The following is a 21785-nucleotide window of genomic DNA, read 5'->3' as shown; positions in this document are numbered from 1 at the left end:
AACTAAATTTTAAAAACTGAAATGCAACAAATACAAGTAAATACCTCGGATGCATGGTATATCGACTCGATGAAGGAAACAATATGCCCCTAATGATGTATAAAAGATAAGCTCGTGTGTAAACCACAAGATCCTGTTCTAGCCCCCCTCTAGTAGCTCCGCATATCGTTCCCTTAATTTGTAAAGCTTGACCCCGTCCCTATACATATCTTTACGCCCCACCTCATCCAATCTTGCATCCTGACATTCCCTCATCCAATACGCCTTCGGAGCGTCAAGCTCCCTATGAGTAACTGGACGACCCTTAACAGGGAGGCCCATAATCATGTATACATCCTCGAGGGTGATGGTCAACTCACCAAATGGAAAGTGAAAGGTGTTAGTCTCTGGCCTCCACCTGCAATTGCATTCATACACAAACATCACAAACATTGCCAATGACGATTCAAATAAATGAGAAAATTGATTACAAATTAGTACCTTTCCCCTAAGGCCGTTATCAAACGAATATCGTTTTGAGGAACTGAACGATTGTTCGTGAAAGCCGAGAAACCTCATTGGCTCAGCAACTCACGCCGGGGATCCGAAAGTATCCACTGCTGATGATTAGCTGTGTACTGCCGTACATCCAGCTTATCCCGCACACCTCCCGCCCATATGGCAGTACTAATATGATCATCCTGCATCGTCAGGAGTGATCTAACAATAGGCCCGCACTCATTCTCCATAGTAACTGTAAAGTGCACAATAAAAAATACTATATAATCCCAACTTAAACACGAAACATTTATAGAACCGTTATTTTCTATTTTAAGTCCTACCGAAAAATCGGCATGACTCATTCGTTTATAAGTTAGCCACAACCAATCAATCAATCAACAAGCATTTCATCCACTGTCTAATCACAATAACATATCTCAACTTACTATGCCAAACAATTACTAGTACATTTCGAACCATTAATTAGCACAAACGAGTCAAATTACTACTAACCATTAAAACTTTTAAAAACCAAAATAAAGAATATACTAGGCATGAGATTAATCTATACAAGGCTTTTTCTACTCGTATCATATTTTAGCAACCAAATTCACAACAACGCAATCCAAATAATTCGAATTATATAAAGATATAAACAAATAATTCAAACAATTTGTACAATTCGTTATAATCACAGAAAATGAAACATAAACTTCAGAAACAATCATCAATATTGCAACAGACATCAACTACAGATTCAGACATAAACAAATAATTCAATAGCATTCTCAGTTTCACCGTTCAACATCATTCCTCCTATCATTGAATTCCACGTTATTAACCGAATCAGGCCTCAACTTTCTCACACCAACTTCCCTAAAAATCCTAAAAGCGTCCTTATAACACCCATCCGAAGAAAACCCATAAATCACAACATTAAACAATGCAATAGTTGGTTTAGTAATTTCATCAAACAGTTTGAGTGCATTACCAAAAAAATGAACATACATATCTACAAGAACAGTTACAGTGTAAATGTGAGCATAAAACCCGGTTTGGAGGAGATGGGCATGGAGTATTTGGTCATGAGAAGGTAAGTTAAGCTTGGCAGCAATGGGTCATTGCGGTAGTTGTGTATGTATACGTGTATGTATACATGTGTGTAGATGATGAGAATCATACCTGGGTAGCTGAATCGCCGGAGTAGATGTTGAAATCGCTCAAAATCGCCTGAAATCGCCCGCTGCCGCTGAATTAGGTTTTTGTTATTATGAAATTAGGGATTTCAAGAAGAAACGGGTTAAAACCGGGTCTCGTTTGTAGCAATGGCTCATTGCGGGATATGCAATGGGTCATTGCGGCAGCGGGGGCTGTTCTGTAATTTCCCGAATTTTAAGTATTAGTTTGTTAAAATAAAGAATTTATTAATAGAAATATATAAATACAAAATAAAAATATAACAACCAAACAATAAATAAATTAGGAATTTAATAATTAAAATTATTTATATATTTATTATCTATTATTTTACAATTATTTAAAAATAAAACTAAATTGTTTCCAGCAATGAAGCATTACGCAAGCCGCATTGAGTCAAAACTGACAAGCTTCCGCAATGTAACAATGCGTATCCCGCATTGAAGCAAAACTGTTATACTTCAGCAATGTAACAATGCGGCGGCAGGTGGTTATTAGAATCACATGTGACTGTGGAAGGGCACCCTTATAGTATAGATAAATATATTATATATATACATATAAAAAGCTCCCGCCGGCGGAGGAACCACCACTGATTGACAGAGGAAAGGGCTTACTTTTTTCAGAAGAGAAAGAGCGGTGTAGGGGGTGAACGAGAAAGGGGGTTGAAGAGTCAAGATCGCCTTACCTTAACCATAAAGAGAAAAAAGGAAGAGGGTTAAGGCTTGAGAGTGGAGATAGAAAGGTTCAGAACATTTATGCTATTAGTTACGTGAGGTAGCCTCCTCTTTGACATGCGAAGCCTATCCTATTCTACTGGTCACCAGTGGTTGATGTCACACAGGTGCTGATCTGGAATAAACAACATTGTATGCAATTTTGATCTTCGTTTAATCAGATCATCTCTAGTTCTCTACTATGCAAATTAAATCTGCTCATTCATCTTAATTCTTAAAGGTCAATACTCAATAGTACTCCTGCTTTAGTATATCAAATAATGAACAACAAAAAATGGCAGCCCACAGATGATTAGTGTCTTTATTCCCATATATGTACACTTGTATAGGTCATAAACAAAATTTAGCAGTAAAATCAACACTGTTAACGCATCTAAATACTAATAAAAACATCAAAATAAATACAATGCCTATCAGCTGAATTAACTTTGATTAAAACAGATGATGATCTGTGTCAGTAATCACTACTACATAATACATTCATTCCTAATCACAACTCCAATATCTACCAAAACTAACCCTCATCAGTCACTCAAATTACATCCATAACAGTTAGAAAACAAGAATTTGGTTAAACAAAAGATCACTAAACATGAGGGCAATTAAGGCATTTCATCAAGCATAGAAACCAAAGATCCACAAGAAAGAGCCATCAACAGTATAGCTGCTTCTTCCTCTTCCCCAAACTTTGTTGTAGCTGATATCTTCAGCCCCATCTCTTTTCCCAATGCAATCAATCTCATCACTTTCACTGATCTTTCAACTTCATTATTACTCTTCTTCTGCTTCTTTTTTATCCCATGTTTTATTGATCTCTCTGCCCCCAAAAGTTGCCTCCTTTTCTTATTGTATTTGATCCCACAAGCATTACAAAGTGACTGCACCCAAAAATTATCAGATTCAAAAACTGATTTCAACCCATCTCAAGAAATCAAAAATGGTGAAATGGGTATTCGTTTGTTTTCTCACCTTGGGTCCAGATGGCCCACCCCTCCATAGAGGTGTTCTTGTAGTTTTACAGTCGCTGCAGCTCTTTTTTATCTGCACATCTATTTTCTCAGCCCCTCCTGTTTCGCAATCCTGGTTCCTTAACTGATTCTTAGCGTCTGATCTCTACATAAAAATAAAATGATCACAAACATTACATAGCGAATCATACAACACTAAATAAAAACAAGAAATGATCACAGACCTTTTGTTGTAGATCCATCTTGTACATATAATATAATCTCACCACCTTTTTAAAAGATGACAAGATTAGTGTTTAATATCAGTTGTAATCAACCTGATAAGTGACAAAAATGATCACAAAATGAGTAGTAATAATGATGAATAATACTGTAGTATATGATGCTACTAGTATGTTAAAATGAGTAGCAACATCAGTGATGCTAAATGAAACAAGATGTGTGGACTGAGTATTGACAGCAGCCAGCTGGCCACAAAACCCTAGGTAACTTTTCAATTTTCATGTTGAAATGACCAATGTGACCCTGGTTTTTTAGTGATCAGATACTTTATAAAGAATCTTGGCCGTTAAAATGATTGGGAGAAGTGTAGCAGATAGAGATGGTGTAATGTTTGTCTCCATGTATATTTTTGATTTTTGGTGTATTCATTTCCCCCCTTCAATTTCTTTTGGTTTTGGTTTTTTCATTTCCCCCCTTTCTGTATTTGGTCCATGACAATAGGGCCATTCAACTCAAGAATTGACGGTTCACAATTTCTATTTTTGGTTTGGTTTTAAAATTTAATGTTTCGTCAATGGTTGTGAACTTGTATTTGTATTTTGCTGTCCTTGTGATTCATTTTACACAAACTAGATTAGTTCCCGACAGAAGTCTGGTTATATTATAATTATTTTCTGAACAATTATTCTAAAATAATTTATTTTGAATATATATTAATACATAATAACATGAATAGAATAAAAATCTAAATATAAAAACTTAAAAATAATATTACCTAGATTACAAATGTTGATTATAAACCTTTTATTAAATAACCAAATATAATAATTAATATTTGTGTAAATAAAATTAATTTTAAATAAGATAAAATTTGTGAAGAAAAAAAAATATTGAAAATTATTAATTTAAAAATATATAAAAATGAGGAAGAAATGGAATGTGAAATGGGTAAAAAAGAGAATTAGTGATTATAATAAATTAAAAGAGAGGGAAGGAGATTTGAATGAAAGTTAATTAAATGAGGAGAGTATGACATCATCAAATTAATGAGAGGAGCATCTCCAACTATTCATAATCCTTAACTAAAAATTATTAATATATATCATAAATAAAAAAATATAGAGATTATGTAAACAAAATCATCCTCAATGGTACATTCTCTTTGTTCAACAAATATAGCCAATTATGGATTCAACAAATTTTACATATACAATTTAGTCAACCAATTATAGTCAATATCATCAGAGATGGTCTAAGTTCTTAGTTATGCGATGATGTCGGCTATTAAGGTAGATCGAGACAAATAGTAATCGTTAAAATTTCAAATATTTATATGGCGGTGCCATTAATAAATTTTGAACTTCAGTCTCATGTAAAATTGTATAAATTCAAAATATTACAACAGTTTAAGGCCTCTTAAAGTATATCAGGAGCGGAACCAAGGGACCTCAAAACATTGTAAATTGTAATAGTTCAAGGCGTACATTCAGAGCGGAACTAGGGGACCTCCTTCTGGGATTCTTGCTAAATGTTCAGATTTATAATATTTTAACTTAAATTTTTAAAAAACGTATAAAATAAATATTTACTAATGGAGTGTTGCTCAAATTTATAGTTCACAGTGCCTAGTAGGCTTAAATTTAACATTTCTCATTGCACCTGCACCAATATCCTAAATCGGACAAATCGCAAGTACTTATCGGAGGAACCATCCGTTAGGGAGTAAAATAGCAAAACATGCAAGTCCACATACAGGGTGGCTTCTTAAGTTTAGCAGGTCCCTGCAAAATTTTTCTCAAGGTCCTTCTTAAGTCGGGTTTGGATTTAAGATTTGATACACAAAAACACGAAAGCACACAGAACACGTTTGTACACTAGGCAGTATATCTCACTTGTTACTTTTTCAAGATATGAGGGTTTGTGTTTCTGAAACATTTGACATTTCCGTCCATCAACTAATGTTGTTCACTTCATATTTTATAAAGGATGAAAGATGGGTTTAAACTTTTTCTTTTTAACTACTCATTTGCTAAAACAAATAAAAATTTTACTCAAAAAAATTTGCAAAGCTGTTTTTAAACACCCCAACATAAATTTAAAAAGTATAAAGAGAGTATATTCTATACATCTTAGAATACGTGACACGAGTCAGAAGAAAAATGTAAAAAAGGGATTAAGGAGTAAATATATTGGTCACAACTTTTATGTCAAAATACGGCAAAAATCAAATCCATGTTATGCGAGCAACGCACAACCACCCATTGCTATTTGATGTTTGTACTCCAAGTCTCCAAACTAGCAGGGCTAGTGTCCAACTAAAAAGACAAAACAAGAATTTTAAAAAACAAGAATTTTAAAAAACAAGCCCCAAAACTTAGCTCTATCAGGCAGGAACCAACTAAAGGATCCGCGCCCTTTAAATTAAGCCTGTGAATAGAGCACCAAGGCTAATATTTGTCCAAATAGAGATTCGCTTCATCCTACTCAAAAGTAGCTCCATGCTTCAGTAAATATGGAAAACAATTAAGTGCGAATAGATTGCACTATATGATATATATTAATTCCAGTAGTGGAATACTAGAATGGTACCCAAGTCAACATCATATCTAATTAACCGCTTTACTTTTGTAATTAAAGAAAAATAATAATAACAAAAGAATTTTCGTAGTACAAAGAAAATTTCCCCCTACGGGGACAATTCCCGCCTAGCTAGCACAATAATTTATCCTGATTGAAAACTGATAGACTGCACTTGCTTCACTTCACCTCAAGGACATCACAACACATATATCTGCCAACATAACAAACGAACTAGCATCACTTATCAAATAATTACTATAGTATTGATAATTGTCAAACACTGCTAACTGTTACTCTGTTGATATCTCACTGGACACAAAATTCACAGGCATGCGCATGCAGAGATCTGAAACGGTAATAATATACTTATATACATCTAGTTTATTACTTCATTGACACTATACTCCTGTTACTCCATACCTTATAGACTTGTACACTATTGCTTGGTAGAAGAGAAAGTACATTTAACTAAAAGAGTGGTGCATTTATCGCAGTTTTATGACTCTAAATTCCTAAAAAGACCTCTGATTACGTTTACAAATTATTATCCAATTTACTCACATATACAAACGTATCATTTAAATATACAATGATAAATTGATAATAATTTAGAAATTGGAAAATATCAGTATAATGCAAGTAAAGGCAGAAGTTATATAGAACGGTATTTACATGCTATGTATGTCATCAGGGAAAAGAGTTGTCAAAAGTCAATCATGCACAAAAACTGACTTGTTACATTTTTTACCCCGTTACAACCAGTTACCATAGAAGAATATATAAGCATTGAATGAACAAGTTGTGAACAAAGAAGTCATATTACAAGAAAGACCGAAAGAAAAATGAAAGTATTTACCTTCAACCAAAATTGAATCCACCAGATGGAACTGCAGGCCCACTTCCTGAAAACTCTAAACCAGATTGGGAAGTATCACCCATTGGTAACTGCTCATCATCTTCCTCCAACCAATATGTTTCAAGAATCTTCACTGCCTTCTCATATATCTCATTGTTGTCGTGACTCTGAAGATTTTCAATCTTCTCCAAACCCTCAGCCTCATCAATCAACTGAGCATACACATTGACATCACCTGTGTTGCCCAAGGCCTTCTCAGTTTCTCCGACCTTCAATATATTTTCAAGGCCCTCCAAGCAAACAGTGATAATCCTTGCATCTGGACAAACTAAAAGATCGCACAATGGCTTTATGCAGCCTTGGTTCACCAAGAATCTAAGAAGCATTTTATTTGTGTAAGACATCAATTTCAGTGATAGAAAAGAGGGTAATACTAAATCATCTTTAGAAAGATGTTTTACTTGATTTGCTCGTTTGTTCCACCGGATGTAGCATTTGACACTGCCCAAGCAGCCTCTTTTTTTATATCAAACTCAGCATTGTCAAGCAGTTTAATAAGAGGAGCAATAATACCAGCCTCGATAACAGCCTGGGTATATGATGGAAATTTAAGTCTTTGAAATCAAGACGAATAAGTAACAATTTTAGCAATTTAAAAGACAGTTAAACATTCAGAGATCAATATGGCTTAACAAATCAATAAAAAATATAAGCCAGTAGACGAATTAACAAATCTGGCTTCATTTATAAAAACTGACTTAATATATAATAACATGATGCGACCAACAAAAACATGTTTACATGAGTTTATTTTCTTTACAGAGCATAAATCACCTGTATCTGCTCTTTGTTGCCAGCTGTGATATTTGAGATGGTCCAGCAAGCTTCCTTCTTAATACTCTTCTTTTGATTATTTGTTAACAAGTTCAATAAACATAGAAGAGCTTGATGTTGTATAATAACCTGAAAGGGCAATGAAACAATAAAATAGAAATCTGACAAGCAAGTAGGCAACTAATATGTCCAAATTTAGCAAATGCATGTCATCTCGATCAAGCCTTTGTCTTTTCTTTGTTCCTTGTAACTTTAAAAGTTCTTGAAGATGACACTTAGAGGAAATACTAGTCAAATGTCTAAAGCGTTCACATTCCCCTATTAGAAGGTATAAACTCAACACTAATAGATTAGTCTTTTTTTTTACGAGGACACAGAACAACAATGATTAATGACAACTACAAGACAAACATGTTGGAAGCTATCGGCTAGAAAGAAAAGCACTATACGTTGCACAGTACTACGAATAAAAGTGTGTTGATACCTGAGTCTGCATATCATCTCCTGTAACAATATTACCAACTGTTCGCAAAGCAGGAATGAGAACAGAAGCTGATGGATGCCTAGTAGCAGAAAAAAAAATGAATGGTCAAGCCGAATGAATCTAATAGAAATATAGAACCATTATATGATGTCATTAAAAAGAATTAAACCCAATACTCACAACAGAAGCTCAACCAGTCGCGGGCAAACACCAGCATCAATGACAGCTTGGATTTTATCATTTGTACCATCAGAAAGATATGATAGTGCCCAGCAGGCATCGGTAAGAACTTCTTCATCATTTGAATGTATAAGACGAGCAAGAGCAGGGAGAGCAGGCTTTGTCTGTCAAATATTATCAAAAGAAGTTACCAAAAGCGAAGATAACTCTTTCCTTGTAATTTTTTTAATAAAGATGAAAAAATTCAACAATTATAACATGAAAGTAGCAATTATCCAACTCATTAGGACGAATAGAGGCAGGGTACCTAAAACATACTAACTACTTCTATTTCTTCTCTTACAAGTATACTTTGTTGCCACTAATGCGAAATTAAAGACATAGTACCCTCCAAGTCTTCACCTCCTATTTGCTCTATTTATTAAATTAGCAAAGGCGCATATACCTGATCAAAATGAGGTTGCGGCTTCCCCCTGCAGAAATTTGACAAAGTCCATGTTGCATTCCTTAACATAGAAAGCTTTGCATTTTCGTTGAACTGAGCTAGCAATGGTACCAAAGCATCATGACTAAGAACAAGATCTCGACATTTAGGTGAGTCACCAGCCACATTTCCTAGTGCCCAGACAGCCTAAACCAATTGAAACAATGCAAGAACTTGATAATTAATATTCACTATATATTAAGCAGTAGTAAAAAATGGACAAGTTTATTTTTTACTGGTGCAACCAGAAGAATCTTATTGAAGAATAGAGTCTATATGACTTTCAACAATCCCTTCAAATTATACCTGCTCACGGACATCGTCACTTGAAGAAGCAAGAAGTCTCACGAAAATGGGAATAGCACCATGTTCAATCACAACCTTGGTATGCTCAGATGTACCAGATGCAATATTTGTAAGAGCCCAAGCAGCCTCAAACTGAAAACATCCAAGATTGTTCAATATCCAAGTAGGAAAGCAAATAACCACATTTAAAAATGTGAAAAAACACTCATACACATCAAAGTTCAATCTTCAGAGTCAAACCTGAAGTTGTGGATAATCATCTCTGCCAAGAAACTCGATAAAACGAGGAACAACTCCAGATTGAATCACTTCCTCAATTGGAGGATTACGCTCTATAAGAAAACCAATCAGTATTGATTAAATTCGTACCACATTAAGAAAAACAACTACACAATCAAAAGAAAAAAATCAAACCTATTGAAAGCAGCTTCCGAAAATGTGTGGTAGCTTCAAGTCGCATATTTCCGTCATCTGACCAAACACCAGCTACCATTGCCGGAAGACCTTCCAACTGCAACCACATATATACATCAAAACCTACTCTATCAACATCAACCTCACACAAATTTATTTCTAACTATCATCTATCATCACAACCAAAAACCTCCTTCTTCAAATAAACACTACGAATAACATGCAACTTTTAACCCTACACGAGCACCACTCATACGTAATAATATTGTCACAACTATAATTTCCTCTCTCAAAGCAAAATAGTACCTCCATGGCTCCGCGTAGCTTAACTTAATACATAACTTCCAAACTAATCCTAATTTCGTATACACTTACTGAATTTGCTACCCTCCAATGTGGAACGATTTTGCAATAACCTTCCGCAAACTTCACTTCACTTCACGCATACACATCCAATACAAAAACTCCGCAATAAGTATTACCAAGAAAACGAACTCTTAACTAGTCGAGAATTCAAGACTAATAAAAAAAACATAACATCCGATCCTTCTAAAAACCTAAACAAATTCTCAACTAAAACTCTTCAAAACAAAATAAAACACATTAAAAAAACTTAATTAACAAAATAAATAGCATATTATTAAAATTGACCTTCTTTTCCAGTTGAGCAGCAGTAGAGTTAAATTGATGAGCTTGAAGACCTTCACGACGCTTCTTGAGCAAGCTTTCTTCTCTCCGATTCTTTCGGATCTCCACCATATTATCTTCTCGCCGGCGGCGACCTTCGTCGGCATCGACGGCGACTTTGTACCTGCTCCGGCGAACCTCGGTTCTCGCATTAGGTCGGAGCGACATAGCTAGATCGAAATAGAGGAGAGATTATAGATACAGATGAAATGTAAGTATAGGTTTGCTTTTTGAATAGTTCGATGAAAACCTAAGAGAGAAATGAGAAAGTGACAGGTTGTGCGGGGTTTAAACTTTAAAGTGGTTTTGTTGCTGCTTTTCGGTTAGGAATTTGTGCGCTTTGGGCCGGATTTGGTTTGTTCTTTAGTTTTAAATATATAATATTTATTTTTGAGTAAAGTGCCCTTTGTGAGTTTGTGTATTCGTAGTTTGATTTTTAAATCACTTGGGATACTGTCATTTAAAAATTATCACCTGCCATACCAGATTTTGGAATATTTAACAGTTTACTATTTTCCGTCAATTCAATTCAACGCCATTAATTCTGTCGAGGGTAATTGTGAAATTTATTATTATATCGGGTTTTTGAGCTATATGTACATTACAGCTAACCCAATTCATTATTGTACATTTTTGGAAGCCCTAATTACCAAATTGAGCTCACCCACAAACAGAGAATGGATCGCACAGATGAGGACATCGATGCAATCCTGGATCTTGCGTGTTTTTGTTACCAGATATTTGTTACAAAGACTCAATAGTTTGGGCCAAATGTTGGGAGGCATTTTAAGATTTGTCACAACAATAAGTGCGGGTACCATGAGTGGGTTGACAAAGAACCATTTGGAGCTCGTACATTGCAGATAATCAAAGAGATTCAAGAGTAAGCGCTAGACAGGGAGAGAAAGTTAAGACAGAAGATTGGTCATTATGTGGAAAGGCATGAAGCTGAGATACTTAAAGTGAAGAAGAAATAACATAAATTGGTTGCAGGAATGTCCATGCTTGTTACTCTGATGATGAACATGGCTGTCAACACCATGAGTGATGTGACCGTTGCTGATATTGAGGACTATGACGAGCTTAATGTGTGAATCTGTGTGTTAGGATTATGTTTTGTGAACCTTCGTTTAGTATGTGTAATGTTTATGTTTCTTTTGACAATATTTGTAGTTCGTTCTTAAGGTTGTATGGATGGTTGTAAGACTACTCTGGTTGTAATCACTCTCTGGGGTTTATGAAATGTAATGTATGGACAAGACTATGATTGTTATTATATATAACGTTGTTTCACTTGCTAACTAACAATTTCATAACATTACTAGAAAAGGTTGAATAGATTGTACCAAAAGATAAAGTAAATTCAAAGATGATAAAAGTTGGTCACAAATGTTCGTCACAAAAGTGACATAAGTTACTTAAACTTAGACCACAAAAGATGACAAATATAAAAGATGACAAACACGAAATATGGTTTAAACAAAAGATGCACAAGTGCCAACCATTACTACATTGTCTAAATCTTTCAAACTAGATTATCTCTTAGTTTGGCTTATATTTCCCTTCGATATGATTTCTCGATATTCCTTGTTCTGTAACTTCTCGACATCTAACTTAGAACATTTTCCAGTCTACAATATTATTTTTCTTCAAGCTATTTATCTTCATTATGAGGCATGATCAGGCTTCATCTTCTTCTAGAGTTTTATTCCTTAGCTTGATGGATGTACATAAAAAATGTTACGTGTTGATTCTCAATGATCAGAAGAAGCTCATGATCTGACTGCATTTTAGATGTCATCAGTATTTGATATGTCGTCAGGATTTGTTGCATCATCAGTATTTGCATGTTATCAGCATCTGAAGACAGTCTGTTATGAAGACTGATTTTGTTCCTTATTTTGAAGGATGGATATCTATTACGTTCTGAGTGATAGGACTTTATGTATTCAGTTAAAGATATGTATCATTTTCTGTTAGTAATTGATAATACATATCTTAGAATGATTTGTAGCAGTTGTGTATTATATAAATACAGTTTAGGTCATCACATAGTGATTAACTCGAGTATTATACGACCTAACAGCTCTCAAGAACATCAGTATTTCTCGAAAGAGTTTGTAACAATTTTTATCAGAAATATAAAGAACTGTTATATTTTTATACTTGTTTGAAACATCTATATAATTGTATCCAACCCCCCTTAAATAATTGTATTACTACTAGGCAACAATTGGTATCAGAGCGAACTGATAAATTTACAATCAGAAACGATCTAAACATGTCTCTGAACAAGTATGAAAGTATTAAAATCCCCATTCTGAAAAAGACTGAATATCCTACATGGAAGGTGAAGATGCTCATGCACCTGGAAGCTACAGATCCAGACTACCTCGACGTAATCAATGATGGACCTTACAAGCCAACAAAATTGGTGCCTGCAACTCCTACTGTTGTTGAACACCTTCAGTTGAAGGAGAAGACTGAGTGGACACCAGAAGAGAAAGTTGTTGTGCTGAAGGATGCAAAGGTAAGAAACATTTTGCGTAACAGTCTTGACTCTGTGATGTCAAACAGGGTTATAGTCTACAAGACAGCCAAGGAAATCTGGGATGCCCTTGAAACTCAATGTCAAGGAACCATGGCCATCAAGAAGAACAGAAGGGTTGTTCTAATTCAAGAATTTGAACATTTTGAGACCAAGTCTGATGAAAGTCTCACCGACATCTATGACAGGTTTCTCACTCTGCTTAACAATCTATCTTTGGTGGGAAAGGTGTACGATCTGGAAGATTCAAACACTAACTTTCTGAGAGCTTTGAATGAGGAATGGGAGACTTAGACTTCAATCATACGACATCAGTATGATTCGGAAATAGTCACTCTGGATGAAATCTATGAAATGCTGAGAACTCATGATTTGGAAGTTCAGCAAAGGAAAGAGAGGAAAAGAAACAAGGGAAATTTAATTATTCTGAAAGTGAATGTTAAAGCTTCAAAAGACAGGTCTGTTGAAGCTGCAAGGAAAAAGAACAATTTGCCAGAATCAAATACTGATGATTCATCATCAAATCCTGATGATGATACTGATTCTGAAACTGATGAGAACGTGACAGATTCTGATGTCATGCACATGGCTGCATTATTAGTTAAGGGATTCAAGAAGATGCAGTTCAGGAAGTCTCAGAAGAAAAGAAGTTTCAGGAAGAAGTTTACTAGAGGAGAAAGGAAGTCATTTGGAAGAAAAGAAGGAAAAAACTCTAAAGCTGGAAAAGTCGACAGATCAAAAATCAAGTGCTACAACTGTGATGAACCTGGTCACTTTGCTACAGAATGCAAAAAGGCAAAGCATGACAAAGGGAAGAACAAATCCTTGATTACATCAAGCAAGGATTTGATGGATTCCACTGATCCTAAAAATGAAGAAACATGTTATACAGTGATGGCTAGTTTTGATACTCCTACTTCATTTGAGTCTAAGGTATCAACTTCATTCTTCTCTCTTGATACTGAAGATATATCTGAATTGAAATCTATTCTTAAGTCTCTCCATGGAAATTTTAAAAATAAGATTATAGAGAACAATAGACTATTAACTGAAAATGAAGTCTTAAAATCTAGGAATGATCAGTTAGAGTCTGACTTAGTAAATCAGATTGAAATTCAAAAAGAATGTGAGAAAGCTAAACATACAGCAAAGATACTAGAAGCTAAGTATAGTATGTTAAAGAATGAATTAGAAAATGAGAGAAAACCCTTAAATCCTGGTCTGTTTCAGGAAAAAAGGTTCATGAGATGATTTCTAAGAAAAACTGGAAAGAATGTCTTGATTATGTAGATGGAGTTAAGGATGTTGACACTGAAAATAAAATTACCCGTAAGACTCCTATTAAGTTTATCTCTTCAGAAGCTGATGAACCCAAATCTACCTTTGAGAAGGGTTCAACCTCAGCATCCCAAGAAAAGGTAGTAAATGATAAACCTCAAAGAGAGGAAAACAAGGAGACCATTAAGGTTGTTAAGAAAGAAAAGAACATAGGACTTTTGTCTAAAAGACAATTGAAAAAGAAATTATCTAAGGTTACCAACAAACCTCAAGTAAAAAGTCTAAAAAGAAACAGGAATGGTAAGCAAGGTATTTCTAAGGATTCTAACTATAAGTTTGTTCCCAATGCTCCTAGAAAAACTTGTTTTAACTGTAGTAATACTAATCATCTTGCTATTGATCGCAGGAGGAGTAAGAAAATGAAAACTGCTATTCCTGATTCTGATGTTAGAGGTAGATCAGTATTTTACAAACCATAAAATCCTTATTTTCATTGTGGTAGTAGTTGACATTTAATTTATACTTGTAGTTCCTTCATAAGCTTTATCATAACTATTATGAACCTTTGCCAAAATTCTATAAAACTGCTTATGTGCTTAATTCTCCTAGTTCTACTAAATCTACTTATCATAAGATAAATCCTGACAAGGGAAAAACTGTTAGAAGTAAGTCTGAATCACAAAGACTTAAGTTGTCCAAAATGAGGGCCCAACAAGTGTGGGTCCTTAAAAATCCTTCTAATTAATCACTCCTCTGACTGCAGGTTAACAGGAAAAATACTCTTGTCTTGGATAGTGGATGTTCAGGACACATGACTAGAAATAAATTCTTGCTGTCAGAATTTGAGAGGAAGGCTAACCCAGATGTATTGTAACACCCCCAGATCCGGGGTCGGGGATCCGGGTCGTCACGAGTTCCATTTCCCTTAACAACACCCAATCTTAATAAATAATCAACTACTCTGTACTTTGACCCCACAATAAACACACACACCACAAGTTATAGTCTCAGAGATGAATATCCAAAAATAATCACAAGTCGTTTTATTCCACAATTATATGCCAATACACCTTAAACAGGTTTCTGAATAAATTTACATTTCTTTGCCATTATTACAATTCATAAATATACATAATCTGATACATCAAAAGTTGAAAGCCTAGCCTATTGGTAGTTCCTACCTCAGCTATGGCGGCATCAGTGCTTATAGAAAACTGCGGAACGTCTCCTAACCTCTTGCGAATCGGAAGCTTGGTCCGGTTCATCTTGTCTATCTGATGTTGTGTGATGAAAGAAGAAAGCAAGGGTGAGCAGCAAGCCCACCAAAATAATATGTATAATGATTAACAATATATGAGCCTTCTCATAGTACTCATGAAAGTCTTGGTCAAAAGAAATGAACCAAGTTTGATATCTTAATGCGATGAAGTCGCAAAATATTCAGTATATATACATATATACTTTTCAAAATATTGGAAGTCCTCTTCCATGCATAATATACACAAAATCCCAGTGTATAACTGTATATATAAAAAAATATCGTTGTAAGGTGATCTCATACATCTAACCTTGTCTCAACGTTTTTCTGAAAATCTTTGTCATTCATAAGACAATTATTAACTAGATATAAGTTTAAAAGATGAGGTTACCAAATACCCCAATATACTTATATCTTTCCCAATACTACTTGAACTACCACCGTTCAAGTTATAACCAGTTTCAAAAGTTCATCACATAGATGAGACTACAAGACAAGATTTGAATAGATTCAATCTTTGAAATATTATTGAATGAAATAAAGTTACGAGATACTTTATTTAGTCCCGATATATATATATATATATATCCACATATATATCTCTTTAAACATTTTCTGGAACCTCTGTTATATAAAGTATGAACAGAGTTTGAAACATCCAATGAATTTTGGAAAGGAAAAGAATTTTGGCATAAACCAGATATCTTGCTGATCAGGCAAAGATACCCATAAGTAACCTTTTCTACTAGTAGATGGACGAATTCCCCACTGGTCATCACCCTGGCCGCATTAGAACCTATGCTGGACTGCCACTCAGCCACTTATGCATTTGATGGACTCCCACTGAGCCACTTACACTATCATGGATGCCCACTGAGCCCATATTGCTTATGCCGACTCAATAGATGGACTTACTTCCCGAACGTTGGGTAAGTAATCAATTCATTTACCAAAACTGCAACCTTGTTGCGAATATAAAATACACCACAGAGCCGGATCCCTCAGGTTTTAAGCGAGTATTTAAATCCCCTTAAAAAGGAAGATCTTAAATATAAAAATGAGTTTTGGGATCCGCTCTAACTTTTAAAAATCATTTTGAAGACTCGAAAACACTTTATAGAGTGTTTGGAGTAAAGCTGATTTAATGAAGTAAATCAGTCCCCAGAATATTTAGAAAATGACTGAATATTATTAATTAAATAATATTCCCATAAAGAATAATCTTTATAAAAATAATTGAAGTAGAAGTATTAAAATTTATACTTGAAATGAGTATTAAATAACCAAAGATATACTTATATGAAAGTATTATCTTCATTTGAATAATCGAAAATAAGTTTGATTATCGAAACATTATTCTTTAATAAAATACAGAATATATCTCAGCAAATAATCGGAGTCATAGATCCTCAAATGAATATTCAAATAATATTCATTAAATAATATAAACTGAGTCATAAGTCCTCGAATGAATATTCAAATAATATTCAAATAATAAAATAAAAGGAGTCATAAGTCCTCGAATGAATATTCGTAATAATATTCATTAAATAAAATAAAGTTTAAAGTTATCGAATAAACCTTATTCGATTAATAGTTTGGAAAACTATAACCATATATATATATATATATATATCCATATCCATATATATACAAAATCTACTCGGGATACTCGACTCCCGGTTTTAGAAAATTTTTTTTTTCACCTTTGGGTCCCTACACTAAGGGTATATGCAAGATACCGCTATCCTCTAGCATAGGTATTATCAACTGAACCAACAGATATATATTTCAAGAATATGAAACAGGCATGCATATATACCATATCACATGCTACAATATATCGCAAGAATTGCTAATAACAATCATGCACTTATCACAAGATAATGCATATACATATATTTACATCACAACAACAGTATAACGGGTAGAAAACTTGCCTGAGCGACTTGGGATGATAAAAGGCTCGGGACGAGTCTGGTAACCTATAAACAACAAGTAAGTTGGAATTAAACCAAAATCACTTGTAAATCTATACTTTAACTAACTTAGACACTAACGCTTGTTTTGCGCTCACTGATTTGCTTAAGTCACTCGGGTACCCTCGGCTCCACCATTTTTAATAATTTAACCTTTACGAGTTTTAAAGCGATTCCTTCGCGAGTGTCTTACCAACTGCCTAACACACTTACCATAAATGTTTCATACATTAATTAACCCTTTTTGGTCTTTAACCTATGTTTCAAAGTAAGGCAAGGGAAAAAGTTTCGTTCGCGAAACGCCGTTACTTGAAACGGTCGTTTCTCCTAAACCGTGCATCGGAATCGAACGAACTACATATCAAAACGAAGCTCGTAACATGAGCTATCTAAACATGGCAGTGGTCATAATCTAGCAGGGGGTTGTCGGGTACTAATGCTATGCACAAAAACAGTCCAAAGAAAATCGGACGTTACGACGGCTATGTTTACGCGATTTCCCAATTTTTAACCATTCAAAACCAACCACAAACCAACCTCAAATCCAACATACAACCAACATCCATCCTCATCACATCATAACAACCCCAACCAATTCAATTTAATCATTTATACTTATGCCTAAGCTTAGTTTAACCATACTTAAGTTCTTTTAATCAAAACCACAACATTTACCATTCCATTTCACTACCATTCCAAATCCCAAACTCTAAATCACAACAACAAGCTACAATATCATCCTACCAATTAAAATCATCTTATAATACATAGGGATCTAGGGTTTGGAGATGGTATACCTTCCTTGAAGTGGTGGGATGAGCTAGGAAGCCTTAAGAAGCTTTGAGAAGTCTTAGGAAAGCTTGGATCTTCAAGAAAAACAAGAAAACTTCAAGTAAAAAAACTTGAAAACACTATTCATAGTCTTCTTCTTTGATTAAATGGAGAAGATTGAGAAGGAATTGATGGCTTAAACTCATGGTATAGCCCTAACTAAGCATGAAGATGATTAGGGAATTTACTCACCAATTTAGGAAGCTTGGATCTTGAATTTTTGAAAATTCTTGCCTAATGAATAGTAAAAAGCCGAGAGCTTCAAGAACAAAGCCTTGGTTGCTTTTTGATTTTTTGATGAAAATGATTTTTCTTGGCTTGGTTGCTTGGTTTTTGTGCTTGTTTTAGTCAATTACCTTCTTGCCCTTGAATTTGTGTGGTTACAAAGCCACCACACCTCCTTCCTTCCCATGTCATGCTTATGTCACCTTGCACATGTCATAATGCTCCCACTTATCCACACCTTGTGGTTTGATGATGTCACAGTCCCTGGCTTCTTGTACAAGCTTGTCTCTTGGTCACTTATTTGTTTTACGGTTCGCTTATCTTTCGTTCTTGTTTATCGTTTGAGGGATCATACCCGGGATCTTATTACTTAGGTTCCCTTAACCTTTCTCAATATATTGTATTCCTTCTATGATCCTCTCCTATAATCCTTTAATTTAAATCCTTTTTATCCTGTTACCTTATACTCAATTCTCTCCGTATCTTGTGGATTTCCGGGAAAAATCAAAGTGTTCGGAATTGGATTCTGACGATCTTTACATACACTTATATACCACATAGAGTACTAATAATATCCCATAAGATCAATAACAGAACCCCTACATAGCGTGGCATGAAAAGTTTTCTCGTTCAGCAAAAACACTATTCATAAGGGTTTCAAAATTTCTCAAAAATTGGGGTTATTACAGTCTCCCCTCCTTAAAAGGATTCCGTCCCGGAATCAGATAGAAAACAAATGGGGATACTTTCTTAGCATTACACTTTCTAACTCTCGAGTCAATTTTCTACATTGTGGTTCCACCACCAAACTCTGCCTAGTTTGATAATCCTTCTCCTAAGCACTTGTTCCTTTTCACTCTATAACCCTTTCTGGTTACTCCATATAGGTTACGTCGGGTTGCATATCTATGCGCTCATATGCCTCTACTTATCTGGCATCTGAATTATACTTCCTTAACATTGATACGTGAAACACGTTATGAACTTGCTACAGGTTCGGGGGTAGGGCTAGCTCATATGCTAACTGCCTAAACGTCTTAATATATCCAAGGGTCCAACAAATTGTAGACTTAGCTTTCCTTTCTTTCCGAACCTCATCAATCCTTTCCAAGGGATCCCTATAACATTACTAGGTCCCCTATTTCATACTCTTTATCCTTTCGTGTCAAATCAACACACTTATCATGTCCATCTTGGGCTACTACCAGCCGTCCTCTGATTAGATCTATCATATCCTTGGTCCTTTGGACTACTGCGGGTCCGAGCATCTTGCGCTCTACAACTTCATCCTAACATAAGGGAGATCGACATTTTCTTCCCTCAAGGATCTCATAAGGCGACATCTCGATAATGACATATGATCTATTGTCATAAGATAACTCGATCCGAATTAAGTGATCATTCCAAATTCTTTCAAGTCTATTGCACAGACTCTCATTATAGCTTTTATCATTAGAACTTTTGCTTCTCAATACCTATTCTTTTCCAGTTCGTAATCGCTACTACCTTCCGTTCCTAATATTATACGGGTTATACTTTTGCTCGTTAGCGTTCTATAACCTTTTAATAACCACGTCAACCTTAGTATCACGAATGTGTTCCCATTCCGCATACTACCACCACTTTATTACTCCTTTTTCAGTTATTTCTATTTTCCAAAGTTTGATTAATCATATAGAAGTAAAGGAATTTGTTGAGAGATCACTATGATCATGAACACTTGTTATATCGCATAGTTAGTACAGAAGGTGGCCAGCCTTTAGTACTTGACAAGCAATTAAACAACATGTGGTATCCTACTAGGCTTCTATCACAAAGATAGATAGTCATTCGGCAATACCTCCCCTTCTGGAAGGGTTGTTCTTCTCAGCTTACATGAAATGAAAAGAAGAGAAAAGAACGAACTGAAGAGAATTGTATATATGAAAAAAAAAATATACTGCCACAAAATATCTGGCTTGGAATCTACCTCTGAACTATAGAGGTTTGTCATAGAAGAACAAAACATATATGTATTTATATCAACATCAAGTATTATAGCATCGCATTTCACGTGCTTAAATATTTTCGCTATCCCGTCCATCATTCTATGGACCCATGCTCTTCCTTGAGCTTATACACAATTACCTTTGAAACTCCCTCGACATCGAACATCGAATCTGGGATCTCATTCTAGACATCATCGTTACTTGAATTCTATGCTTGCACCGCAACCTTCCTCGTATAATAATACGACTCTCTATTGATAAGAAAGAATAATAATTCACTAGGTAGATACTCTACTTAATTAGTCTATCAATGATAACTTATACACTACCACGACCCGATTAGTGGTACTCAATTTCAACACCCATTCAATACAACTCTCACGGTTGTAAACAGCTCATTACTCGCAGAATCATTGCTACCTTACTATGGTCCACCACTGACCTACTGTACTCATTCATTTTCCATGAAGTCTTAATAGCTAACCATACGGAGTCCATACATCTCGTATCAAATCCTTCTAAGGAGGTAACATAATCACCATTCCTGATTCATGAAGAACACTCCTGATCCTGACATACATACATGACATGAAGCAGATAAAAGTGCAGAAGAGTTTCAATCAAAGCAACGATAGCAGGTTAATACCATTCTTAATCATACGCCCTAAAATAGAAGAATTAACTCAAGGGTTCATCCAGTCCTTTTTGAAACATGGTCCTGGCTTATCTCAAGATAGGACCTTCTAAGATAGATAGCCCGTTCATGGCGATTACACGAATTAAACCTTTACCAACTACTATTACGGTTGGGTATTGCACAGTCATCAGAAGGAATGTCAATCTTCCTAACCATAATTCAACCTTCACATTTTTAACCATCATCACTATATTCTTTTGGCACACGCGCCTATAATTATCCTCTTACCTTTAAAGTGTTGGCCACCTCTTTGGCCTTCCCTGATAGTAATAGTTCCTTATAATCAATGTCTTTTAACCACCTTCAACTAAATTTTCTACCTCATTTCAATCACAGCTTATGTGAAGATGTTTTCCTTAACATCTGATAAGTAAAAAAAAATCACCATTTTTCCATAAGTTGTTGCCTCAGTCTTTAGAGGTTAATCACTGTCATGACTGACTCTCAATCATAATTAGAACATCTTTTATCTTAAGTCCTAATTGCCCTGAATAATTTCGACCATTACTGGTTCGATCCATACTTTCTCGTGGTTTAACACGTGCCCCACTT

At 35.0% G+C, this 21785-nt stretch overlaps 2 protein-coding genes across 3 annotated transcripts; both read right to left on the bottom strand.

Annotated features, from left to right (window-relative positions):
- Positions 1-2812: 2812 nt before the first annotated feature.
- Positions 2813-4028, bottom strand: LOC141700960 (GATA transcription factor 15-like). Its single transcript, XM_074504617.1, has 3 exons — positions 3607-4028; positions 3384-3527; positions 2813-3292 (listed from the first exon to the last, which is right to left on the bottom strand). The coding sequence occupies exons 1-3, from the start codon at positions 3631-3633 to the stop codon at positions 3017-3019; spliced, it is 447 nt and encodes a 148-aa protein (XP_074360718.1). The 5' UTR covers positions 3634-4028; the 3' UTR covers positions 2813-3016.
- A 1701-nt stretch (positions 4029-5729) lies between these two features.
- On the bottom strand, positions 5730-10776 carry LOC141700962 (importin subunit alpha-like). 2 transcript variants are annotated; one of them, XM_074504620.1, is made up of 11 exons: positions 10394-10776; positions 9743-9839; positions 9569-9660; positions 9329-9460; positions 8984-9169; positions 8539-8702; positions 8359-8437; positions 7875-8003; positions 7502-7629; positions 7041-7415; positions 5730-5919 (listed from the first exon to the last, which is right to left on the bottom strand). In XM_074504620.1, the coding sequence occupies exons 1-10, from the start codon at positions 10595-10597 to the stop codon at positions 7043-7045; spliced, it is 1584 nt and encodes a 527-aa protein (XP_074360721.1). In that variant the 5' UTR covers positions 10598-10776; the 3' UTR covers positions 5730-5919; positions 7041-7042. The 2 variants fall into 2 exon arrangements, with proteins under 2 accessions (XP_074360721.1, XP_074360720.1); XM_074504619.1 differs by lacking the exon at positions 5730-5919 and adding an exon at positions 6116-6395 and having other exon boundaries at positions 10394-10775.
- Positions 10777-21785: the final 11009 nt, after the last annotated feature.

The sequence above is a fragment of the Apium graveolens genome, unplaced genomic scaffold, assembly GCF_009905375.1.
Source record: "Apium graveolens cultivar Ventura unplaced genomic scaffold, ASM990537v1 ctg3131, whole genome shotgun sequence".
NCBI classification, from domain to species: Eukaryota; Viridiplantae; Streptophyta; class Magnoliopsida; order Apiales; family Apiaceae; genus Apium; species Apium graveolens.
This window is presented reverse-complemented; position numbering and strand designations above follow the sequence as displayed.

Excerpts from the sequence above, each read along its gene's own strand:
- LOC141700960 (XM_074504617.1), bottom strand. The coding sequence starts at position 3,633 with ATGTACAAGATGGATCTACAACAAAAG. Across the intron at positions 3,528-3,606 it reads AGATGGATCTACAACAAAAG|AGATCAGACGCTAAGAATCA; the intron begins GTCTGTGATCAT and ends ATTTTTATGTAG. Across the intron at positions 3,293-3,383 it reads GTGGGCCATCTGGACCCAAG|TCACTTTGTAATGCTTGTGG; the intron begins GTGAGAAAACAA and ends TTTTGGGTGCAG.
- LOC141700962 (XM_074504620.1), bottom strand. The coding sequence starts at position 10,597 with ATGTCGCTCCGACCTAATGCGAGAACCGAGGTTCGCCGGAGCAGGTAC. Across the intron at positions 9,461-9,568 it reads ATGATTATCCACAACTTCAG|TTTGAGGCTGCTTGGGCTCT; the intron begins GTTTGACTCTGA and ends GGATGTTTTCAG. Across the intron at positions 7,630-7,874 it reads GCAACAAAGAGCAGATACAG|GCTGTTATCGAGGCTGGTAT; the intron begins GTGATTTATGCT and ends TCATATACCCAG.